Here is a 12,021-nt window from a genome sequence, read left to right on the forward strand (position 1 = left end):
GAACGAGAGAGAGAGAGAGAGAGAGAGAGAGAGATCCTCATGGTATAGGAAGCGTCATAGAGCAGAGACGGAGGGACGTCCTCATGGTATATGAAGTATCATAGAGCAGAGAGAGAGGGACGTCCTCATGGCTCACAAAGCAGACAGCAGACTACTTAATGCACTGCACTACAGCCAAGGGAACCACACCGGATCTAGAGCTGCATGGATACGTAAACACTTTCAATCACTCTCTCACTCACACACACACACACACACACACACACACACACACACACACACACACACACACACACACACACACACACACACACACACACACACACACACACACACACAGTTGATTCCCACGTAGTTATGGCCATGAATCCAAAATGCCAATAAATATTTAATACCGCACGGCTTGCGAGTTCAATTTGCAGACAGATCACGTCTTGCGCCGCATCCAATGTCTTAAGAGGGAAACACACTCAAAAACACAACGCAGCCGGGCCCCCGGGGCTCTGAATCCAGGAAGCATCTAGGGCAGAGGCACAGCGTTCCAGTGACCTGCAGCCCAACCGGAGACCTCTCTGTTCCTCTGCAGTGAAGCACCGTCTCTGCACTCCCTACACCCCGGCTCTGCTATTGAAATGGGCAAGAGGTTAATACCGAACAAGCCCTCGTCACAGTAGAGCAGGCATTTATCTCCATTTTCCCTGTGGTTTCCCCACTGAGGCGTCATGAATACCAGATCCCATTCCAGCGTCCTCTTTCTATTCAGATCTGATGTCCTATTTCAGTAAACAACAACACACTGATGAAATGAAATTACAGACAACCTGGCTGCTAAACGTCACTAAACAGGATTTTGTGGAACAAAAGCACTCTGCATAAAATCATTGCGATGATACACTCCAATGTGTGGTCGTGTTGGCTCATAGATTCTGCAAAGTTTCAACCAAGATAGTTGGTCAATCCATAATGCTCCTAATAATATAACGCAAGCCAATTAGCCAACTTGGATCGTATGTATCTTGCAGCCACCTCCAGGTAATTCAGCTTTCTGTCAATATCCATGTCTTATATAATACTTTAAGAGAATGAGTGGGTGGAAAGAAGGAGAAAATGTGTCAATGGATGGATCAATGGATTTTTTTAATGAGCATTTAAAAAAAATAAAATATAGAATAAACTTGGGTTTGATCAAGAGAAGAGTTTGCAGCATCATACGTGTATTTTCATGTTTTAGGGGTAGGGATGAAGTCAATAATGTTGAGTAAGAATCAAGGCTCAGAGTGAGCCGCAGTTGGGTAGAGGTAAACTATTTGGTGAACCGTTCAGGGGGGAAGGGGAAGTTTGTGTGTACGTCAGTGGTCAGGAAAGTGATTCTATTACGTTCTCTCATTGGGTTACCTTGATGTACGCTAGTTGCCTTTTACAATCTAGCCTTTGTAATATTCCATTTCCCGTCTCCTGCTAAACTCGATTGATTTTAATATGCCACGAAAACGATGCAAACATTTCTGAATGAGGTTGTGTAAACGATATCCCCGAAGCTTTGTTTACTTAGCTTTTCCCCTCAGTTCCCCCGGCTTATTTAATAAATAATGTTTAATAGCATGCATGCTATTTGATCCTTGTGTAAACATTCAAGTCAAGCGTTCAATTCAAATTGTATAATTTACGTTTAATTGGATTTGCGTCTTATCTTATCTACTGCTAAATATAAATGAAATTTGCCTGCATTTAAAGTAATAGCCATTTTGAATCACATACTTCCTGTGTTATTTTGGTAACTTTCACTCTCACTCCTGACTCAACAATAAAACCACTAATCCCTCCTACTACAGATCTCCTAGCCCTCCACCTCCAGGGCTGTGGATAGCTTTCCTCTTATCGATCCTTCCAGCTTTCCAGGTCAAGCAGATTCTAAAGCAGACTTCACAGCTCCATGGGCTGTCAGGCATGTCTCTGCCAGTCCGGCTGTATGGTGTCTGAAGCCACCATCACATACAGGCTGAAGTGGTCGAGATCATCAACTGGTCAGGGCCAGCTTCATACATGCATCTTCCTCCGTCTCCTATGTTATCTATAGCTGCTTTCACATATGACCTCCGTCTTTTCTCCGCATTTGTGGAGCAGGAGGTTTGACCATGAGGGTTATTCACACTTGACGCCCGAAATGCGGACATTGGTGTCGCTCAGACATCAGTAGAATCTCCGGATGGTTTAGGGGGCGGGCTTGCAAGGGCTGGGGTATGACGTAGGGTTTAAATTCTCAAGAGGCGGGACATGACGTAGTATAATTGCGGCCGCTGTCACGTTGATTTGTTGTTGTTTGACCGCAGACAACATGGAAGCAGAATGGGCAGAACTCACTGCGATCTTCTTAACTGTTGTTGCAGCGATACATCAGATATTTCATTGCATCCACAACATCCGATGAAAGATTGGAGCTTGAGTTAGAAACCAATAGAAGGAACGATGAATAAGAAAGGCGTTGCGAACGACTGCAGACTTACCGGATTATTATTATTATATATTATTCCTTATTATAATTAATAAGCCTTACCATGGGCAAAAGCGCCGGTATTCGTAACCTCTTCTTTAAGTAATACCTTAACATCGCTTTCGTAGTCGTTCGTTGATAAGGTTGGTCTGAAGCGCTCGTAGAACCTTCTTAGCTCACTTGATGGGAGTTTGGCTCCCTCTGGCTCCCGTGTAATTCGAACACAGGAAGCTTCTTCACCATACGGTCGTCCATTACTGCGTCTTTCGCAGTGCCCTTCATGTCGGCCCTCAAAGTAAGCAGCTGAAAAACCTCTTCGTCTTTCCAGGCCATTCTCGTTTTGAGTCGTATGTCTCCTTGCCTCTTATATATATATGCAGCCTGCTCCTGGCGTGTATTTTGTTCCCACCATAGGGCGTGTTCCCTCCGTAGCGTCATCAACACGCCCACTAACGTGAAGTGCGAAATGCCGACATTCTACTGCTCATTCACATATAAGGTAATTAGCATTTCCTCCGGAGAAAATACTACCTCGGGGGTAGTATTTTTTTCAGGAGGTCCAACGTCAGGATATGTCATTCACATATACGGCACGTCCGTAGAATAGACGTAGAATAGACGGATGCACGTCCATATGTGAAAGAGTCAATGAAAATAAATGGATTGGAGTTCAGCATTGAGGCCTGTGATGTTGGCGCACTCTGAGACATGATCTGTTGTTTAGATCTGATCTGAGTTCAGCATTAAGGCCTGTGTTCTTAGACCAGCCTGAGAAATGATCTGTTGTTTAGATCTGATCTGAGTTCAGCATTAAGACCTGTGTTGGTAAAACCAGCCGGAGCCATGATCTGTTGTTTGTTTCTGATCTGAGTTCAGCATTAAGGCCTGTGTTTTTTGAACAGCCTGAGACATGATGTGTTGTTTAGTTCTGACCACATGGGAGACAGTAGCCTTTTGCCATCTTATTGAACACAGCAGTTTGTATAATATTTATCAATAGGCTGTGGGCGTTAGTGATGGCTATTCAATAGGCATTGATCCAGAGTGTCAGGAGCTATTTCAACTTCTTATATTTTTGTAAATAATATCACTGACTGAGTGTTCTTTGTCCTGAGAAGTTGCTCATCAGCACATTCCATTTGCATTCAATGACAGAACACCAAATAATACATCTCATTTAAGCTGCACACCCTTTGTTCTTACTCCTGAACTTAGCAGTGTTTTCCTAAAGTTCCTCTGTTGTGAAACTGTTGTGTCAAACAAATCCATCAGAGAAGACCCATCACTGAGGTGTTCTTCACAGACACACAGTGTTCAGACAGACAGCACAACAGCAAGCAGATGGACAGCATTTTATCAGAGAATAAACACACGCTTCTTTCATTCAGATGCAGAGAAAAGATGGAACAAAATACATAGCATTTGGTTACTTTATTCTTTTAAATCCATCTTGAGGACATTAATCAACACGTCTCTTTCTTCATTGTGTTCGTCTGATTCCAAACAGTGTCTCAAGGCAGCCCACGTTCACACTCTGGGTCATGCGTCTATAATGCGTGTTGGAAAATTAATATTTGAATAGCTGTTTCAGGCCCAGTCCACACGAGCGAAAACAATCTTTTCCCCTCCTTTTGCTTGGCAGCGTTTCAGGAATTTCTCAGTCAAGACGGACTCATTGCAAAAACGCATCTAGCTGTAGAAACGCTGTAGTACATATTCAAGGCCACTATGTGGCACTGGGGTCTCCACCAATAAAAGAAGAAGATGAGGCGGATCATGCACATCAAGCCTGCGCTCTGTATACAAACATACAGTTGAGGAGGAGAAAGCAGTTGTTAAATCTTGGAGATTGAGCAGAAAATACTTATTGTACAGTTGGTAATTACATTTACCAAGGGGCTGTATTTAAAGCTACAAAAATACTACAAATCAAATCGAACAAAACAAATTCAACGGAACTCTAACGTTGCCCAGCTGGTGGCGGGAGCGATGACGTCATCGTTTGCGTATCAGGCGTCCACACAAATCCTAACACGAAAACGTATAGGGCCGTTTTTCTCTTTTTCACCCTGGGAACTGGTTTCAAAAAAGTGTGTTTTCAGGCACCGAAAACACCGGATTCGTCTGGACGGTCGGCCCAAACGCACAAGACTTCTGCGTTTTCACAAAAAAATTGTTTCTGTGCCGGCCGGGGCCTCAGACCTTGGTGAATTAGGGAGTTTACTCGAAGGGAGAGATCTACCCAAAATAAGATAAAAAAGGGTCAGAAATATTTTGGTTTGTCATTTGTCTTGCATAATTTCTGTTCACATAAATATAGACAACTGTGACTGCCAGAGAGACAGTATAAAACCAGGTGCAAAACGCACGGCTAATTGGACCCCCATTAATGACAAAATATTCAAAACGATGTTATCCAAACACACCACCTAGTGCGCACCCGGAGCAAACACAAAACTGTTTTGTGTTTGGTGTTTGTCGACACTGCGTTCATTGATGTTGCTGTTTTGATGTCTAGATTCTTCACACACGCCCCCTTCTTCCCTCGACCAAAGGGAAGCCTCCAGCACACGTTGTGGCCTACTTGTCGCAGAAGAAGAAGAGAGCGTAGCTGCTCTCTGATTGGTTCCAGAGAGGGCGATTGAAACAAGGCATGAGGATGCGTCCTTATAGCAATCTTGTTGCAAAGTGCACAAAGCAGGTCGCAGCTTAAAGTGGAAATGAACCCTGTTTCTGCTCGAAAAAGAACACTACTAACGCATATTTGGTTTTGTTTGTAGGCCGAGAGCTCTATGAAGGAGGTGTTATCTCCATGTGTGTGTAATCTTTGTACTGAAACTGTAATGTCTGGCCTGGTCTTCAAATCAAATCACCATGATGGCTGGGGTACCTCATGCAACGATTTAGTTACCTTTATTTAGTTAGGTTCCCTAAGATTCCCATTTAAGTTAAATCACTGTTCTAAAAGGGAGACCTTGCCAAAGGCATGTTGTGTGTGTGTGTGTGTGTGTGTGTGTGTGTGTGTGTGTGTGTGTGTGTGTGTGTGTGTGTGTGTGTGTGTGTGTAGATGATGACAACGCCAAGGTGATGCTGTTAGGAAAGAGGGGTACATAAGACTGATTCCACGAGTCCCACATGACAATATCAGCTATTCCTTTATTTATGGTTGGGTGCCCACAGTCGTTACTCAATGTTACACATTCAACCTAGTGAAACACACCAGGGCTGACCGTCTAAGGCCTAAAATCCACACACCTCACCACCGCGAGGACTCACAACAAGTCTGTTCTGGAAATCCACGCGGCTCCCGGCATCCGCGACCGCACCTTCATCGCGGGCGTTCACCCCAGCGTAACGACGGAAAACTCAAATATCAGTTTGCACTCAAACACGTAGCTCACAACGAAAAAACACATTCTTCTGCTTATGTCTAGGAGGGAGCCGTTGTAACCACAACGCCACGCCCTCCTCATCGTACACACACACGTAATACATTTAAAACAGTCCCCCCCCCCCCCCCCCCGAAAACGTCCAGCCGTTTCCCACGGAGTGTGCAGCGGGGAGAGGCTACGACGTTAGCAATCAGCGTATCCCCGTCCTCTTGTTATGCTGGGAGGGTTGCTAAGAGGAAGCCCGGGGGGGGAGAACACCAGCGTGCGGTGGCCTGTCAAAACCGCCTCGAGCCCATGAGTAAACGGGCGCTGCCAACGCGCAAACGGCAGTCTCGTCCCTCTAGGTTCAGCTTGACAGACGTCTCCGCCGTCAACAATGGTCTTCCTTCCCGACGGTGAGCCGCTTCTGCTGGGGCGGTGGCGAACGGCGCGCTTCTATTTTGCCGTTGGATATCGCAACCCAACGCGTTTCGGTGCATTTGCGACGACACAGAGCTGTGGCGGTGTTGCCGGTGGGGTGGGGGGGGGGGGGCGGGGGATTGATGGGCGTGGCCGTCTGAGGCTAATCCGATGAATGGAACAATGTTCCGGTCAGCGATCAAGGTCCGTTATGTCCCCGGCGGATTAGAAGAGAGACGCGGCGCGGCCCAGTCTGAGAGCCTCCGTCACTCCAGCTGCTTCTGTTTGTGTTTTTGTTTTAGTTTCATTCCGCACACTTTGTTGTGAATCGTCATTATTGTACATTTGTCCTTGACACAAAAAAAATCCTGGCGTGTGCATGTGTGTGCGTGTGTGTGTGTGTGTGTGTGTGTGTTGGATACAACATGACCGCAGCTCAGGTTGTTCAGGTTGGGATGTCACCACGGCAACGAGCAGATTGATCGCGGTCAAAGTCCGCTCGAGAGCCATTTTGATTAAAAAAAGATCCTTTCCAGTTGGGGGGGGGGGGGGGGGGGGGCACTCAGAGGAGCTGGGCGGACCCCTCCAGCCCTCGGTGGAGACGCAGTTGAGACGATGAAGACAGAATGGATGGGAATGGGATCCAGCTACACCCCCGCCGCCGCCGCCACCGCTCTGAAGACGGACTCACTACTTCAGCAGCCACTGGTTCACTGAGGAGCAGAACATTCTGGATTAAAGACGCGCGCGAGGAGAGAACGCGGCACATGGATAAAGTGTGGAGCTAAGTTAAATCCGCTAAATGAGGGCATTAAGTACGGAGAACCCACAGAGGCCCACAGGAGGAGGAACATAGAGGTAGAGGGAGAGAGAGAGAGAGAGAGAGAGAGACAGCGAGAGGGAGCGCTAAGGAGAGAGGTAGAGAGAGGTAGAGAGACAGAGAAAGCGCTAAGGAGAGAGAGAGAGAGAGAGTGGTAAGGGGAGAGAGAGAGTGGTAAGGAGGGAGAGAGACTGGTAATGAGAGGAGAGAGCGGGTGAGAGAGAGAGAGCGGTAATGAGAGAGTGGTAAAGAGAGAGAGAGAGAGCGGTAAAGAGAGAGAGAGAGCGGTAATGAGAGAGAGAGCGGTAATGAGAGGGAAAGCTGGAGAGCGAGAGAGCGGTAATGAGACAGTGTTAAAAAAGAGAGAGCGGAAAGAGAGAGAGGTAGAGCGAGACAAAGAGAGGCAGAGAGAGAAACAAAAGAGCAGGCCGTGAACGTGTGTTTGTGCGTGTGTGTGTATTGAGATGTGCGTGACTGCGTGCATGTGCGTGCGTGCGTGAGTGTGTGTGTGTAAGGCTGTGCGGTGGGAGTACACGGTCTAGGTGCAACACATAAACAAGAGAGAGAAGAATAGACATGACAAACAAGAAGCGAGGAGAGGGAAATCATATTTATTTCCCCACAGAGGTCCTCCACATCTGTCTGTACTGCACTATCCCTGCCGGTGCCCCCCCTCGCCCTCTCTCTCTCTGCACATACTCCTGCTCTACCTCTCTCTCCATCTCTGTGATACATCCCTACTCTCTCTCTCGCGCTCTCTCTCTCTCTGCACATACTCCTGTTATACATCTTTCTTCTCTCTCTCTCTCTCTCTCTCTCTCTCTCTCTCTCTCTCTCTCTCTCTCTCTCTCTCTCTCTCTCTCTCTCTCTCTCTCTCTCTCTCTCTCTCTCTCTCTCTCTCTCCTAATCCTTCATGTCCCTTTACCACGCCCTGTTTTTAGTTCATTTTTCATTTTTTCACTCCCAGAAACCAATAGGATGTTTTTTGTCGTCATGCTTTGATGCAGCCACAGTCGGGTCTGTGTGTGTGTGTGTGTGCACGTCTGCAGCCCCAGGGGCCCTGGTAGGCCCCTCGCAGGGCCCCTGTTCACCAGAGGGCCCCCATTACGGGCCAGCGGTCGCACACAGAACCTGTTGATGTTGGGAAGAGGCCGTGGGCTGGGGCCAATCGATCAGAGAGAGAGAGAGAGAGGAGGAACACAGCTAGAGGCTGGGGCTGTTGTTGTGGTAACAGCTTGCAAGTGGACACACACACACACACAGGGATAAAGACAAACACATACACATACACGTGTGCACAAACACATACACCCACACATGCACAAACACACCAAAATGAGAACACACACACACAAACAAATACACTGACGCATACACACAAAAAAAGAACCCACACGCATGCAGCAACACTACACTACACTACAAATAGAAGCAAACAACACACACCTTAGCAAAACGCAGGTTAAATTCAGAACACACACACACACACACTTTCTGTGCTTTATGTCTCACTTCCTCCTCTACTCCCCCTCTTTCAAATCTACCTTTGCTAATGTGTTTTTTCCAAAACACCCACACATGCACCCCAAGACACACAAACGCACACACAAACACACCACACACACACACACACACACACACACACACACACATACACACATACACACACACACACACACACACACACACACACACACACACACACACACACACACACACACACACACACACACAGGCAGAACCAGCTCCTCCACCCATACCACCTCGGGCACCTCCACCTCCCCAACCACCAAAACCATTACCTTTACCACCACCAGCGGCCGCTCCACCACTACCACCTCTGGCACCTCCACCTCCCAACCACCAAAATCATTACCTACACCACCACCACCATCCCCACCAGCCGCTTCACCACTACCACCTCCGGCACCCCCACCTCCACCACCACCTCCTCTGGCACCTCCACCGCCACCTCCACCACCTCCTCTGGCACCAAAACCATTACCTTTACCACCACCATCGCCACCAGCTCCTCCACCACTACCACCTCTAGCACCTCCACACCATCTCTGACACCTTCTTCTCCCCCACACCTCCAAAACCATGACCTTTACCCCAACCTCCACCACCACCCTCACCTCCCCCCCCCACCCCCCAGCCTCACCTCTGTACTGGGGCCTGACGGCGCGGTTGTTGGGGCAGTGGGGGCCCTGCTTGCTGAAGTGGATGTTGGTGCGGATGCAGCGCTGCAGCAGTGGCTGGGTGGGCCGCGTGTTGTCGCTCATGCTCAGGAAGATCTTGTAGGGCTCGTGCTGGCTCAGCAGCCGCAGGGAGTGCATCTGGTAGGGGGGGGCGTCAGGGGGGGTGGGTTCAATCACGTTATGTTATGACAGCGCTTTTTACAACTTTACATCCCCCTGTGGACCTTGTTCGCCTTGCGGACATATTGGCTCTAGACGCTAGCTGGATGGGGGGTGGGGGAGGGGGACTGAATGCGGAATTCTGCGTTCAGTTTCCACCCAGCGTTTAGAGCCAAGATGGAGGCAAGATGAATAAGGCCCGTTTTACATTTCGATTTGGGATGGATAAAACAGGAAACCGAAAGGTCATACACAGGTCAAAATGAAAAGGAGTGCGTGCCGATGCATGGATCACCTCTACCGTAGCATAGGACAGGATTGAAACTATTTGCTACAGTTGGCCACTCTTTCTCACACACCATTTAAACAATGGAAAGGGGACTCGGTGACTCAGTGTTAAATTGAACTCTTCTGGGTCGCATTGCACCGGCCATGGCAAAAGATATATCAGGCTAACGACAAATCGTTAGCCTCATGTCATATTTTGGCCCAATTATGATATCTAACCTCACTGTACTCTCCTAATGCTGCTGATTCACTGTGCCTCATTAGCTATATCCTAAGCCAATCAGAGTGCTTTTTACATTCCATAATCATTATCTGCCTAAGTCATCTATTTGACTCAAGAAGTAATACAAGATGAACCTTAAAATATGACATAGGGTCTTATGCTATGAGACTAACGAAATATATTATATAAATTATATATTATTACATTATAAACATCCTATTACACAAATACAAGTCAATTAGATATGTCCTTCAGGCGATTTTAATATCTGGGGAAATAAAACCAAAATAAGACGAAAATTAGGCAGCTGAGAAAACAGTAAGTCCAGTTGTCAAGAAAGATAAGGAACAGAATTAACGTCTGGAAGTGAATCATAGTCAGTGTAATTCTGTTAGGGTGACGCAGAACCCTCCAGAGCCGCGGCGAGGTCTATTCAGGACAGTTGTCTGCCAGCGTTATGGTGAGCCTGCTCACGGCCACCCACCTCCACTCGGAAATGGATGAGATCTCTATTCACCGCCAGCAGCAAATAGGGAGAGACGTGCGCATCAGAACAGCGTCTAATTGGATCTGTACGTCCATTACTAATGGGAATCTGTGTGGTGGAAACTGCCAGCCCAGAGCCCCACCGAGAGAGAGACGGTGGAGGACGGGTTATGTGTGTGTGTGTGTGTGTGTGTGTGTGTGTGTGTGTGTGTGTGTGTGTGTGCTGGTGAGATGGTGATATTTCAGCAGGATTTCAATTACACTCTCACGGTTGAGTTAGCTTGGGTTTCCAGTGCAGTGGTTGTTAGTGTTTGTGTGGTTTGATATTTCTTTTGCGTTCCTATAGGTTCATCATGTTTGTCTGTAAATCTGTAGTTTCATAGACGTTCTGTCGTCTGTCAGCCGGAGGTGGATGGCTTCCGATATCCTTTACTTTTTTACTTTCGGGCTCATGGTGAAAAAACATTGGATACAATTTAATTGAAATAACAAAATAAAAACATGTGTTAGTGTCTAACTGCATCCATCTCATGCTTATTATTTTGGATTTATAATAATGTAACTTTACATTACTGCAATAATAGCAATCCACTCTTAATATGTTCATCTTTGGATGTCCTAATTTGTGATTCAAGGCTTTATGCTGCAGGAAATTTCAAATTACAAATCAGTCACACACGCCTGCACAGACACACACACACACACACACACACACACACACCCACCTGCATCTGCGTGATGTAGATTGGCTTGTTGATGAGTATCCAGGTGGCGGTCTCGTAGCAGGGGGGGATGGTGACGGAGCCCTCGTAGGTGATGTAGCGCGTGGTATCTGGGTACAAGTCCCCCATGTTTAGCCCCATCAGGAGGAATGCATCATCTGGACCGCAACGCACGCACGCACGCACACACACACACACACACACACACACACACACACACACACACACACACACACACACACACACACACACACACACACACACACACACACACACACACACACACACACACACACACCGAACAGAACAGAGATACAGGAAACACACATGCAGCTGCGTTAGTGTGTGGGCCTACATGAGTCACATGAGACAGGAGGCAAATCAAAGAACAGTGAGCATGCGTATGATTACGTGCGTGCAGTACACCGTCTGTTTGTGTGCGTGACGGTGTGTTTGTGTGTTTGTAAGTTTGCACACACACATGTCGGCCTGGGGGTGTATGTGTGCATTATATTCTCATGATGCTCATATTCATTAAAATATGGATGTGTGCAGTGTGCACCCAGCCCTGTGCTTTTGATCACACATGCTGTGTGAGGGGAGGAAGGGCCACTAGCCTCAGTACACCGTTAATAGGAAGTCATCATCTAAAAGAGAGCGGGCTCACTGAGCAGAGAGCAAACAGTGCACGTGTGTGTGTGCGTGTGTGCATGTGTTTGTGTGTGAGTGTGTGTTTGTGTGTTTGTGTGATTGCGTGTGTGCATGTTTTTGTGTGCATGTGTGTGTTTGTGTGTGCATGCGTGTGTGTGCATGTGTGTGCGTGTGTGTGTGTGTGTGTGT

At 47.3% G+C, this 12,021-nt stretch overlaps 1 protein-coding gene across 1 annotated transcript in view; it reads right to left on the reverse strand.

The window, feature by feature from the left end:
* Window positions 1–6,954: 6,954 nt before the first annotated feature.
* LOC311388413 (carbonic anhydrase-related protein 10-like) overlaps window positions 6,955–12,021 on the reverse strand; it is a gene marked incomplete at its 5' end in the record, with an annotated part of 51,161 nt that continues 46,094 nt past the window's right edge. The window contains 3 exons of the mRNA XM_084488739.1: window positions 6,955–6,995; window positions 9,267–9,441; window positions 11,185–11,339. Of these exons, the coding sequence (XP_084344865.1) occupies window positions 6,973–6,995; window positions 9,267–9,441; window positions 11,185–11,339 (353 nt within the window). The 3' untranslated portion in view covers window positions 6,955–6,972. The remainder of the gene's footprint in view (window positions 6,996–9,266; window positions 9,442–11,184; window positions 11,340–12,021) is intronic.

The sequence above is a fragment of the Micromesistius poutassou genome (assembly GCF_964030765.1).
Source record: "Micromesistius poutassou genome assembly, chromosome: 1".
NCBI lineage: Eukaryota > Metazoa > Chordata > Actinopteri > Gadiformes > Gadidae > Micromesistius > Micromesistius poutassou.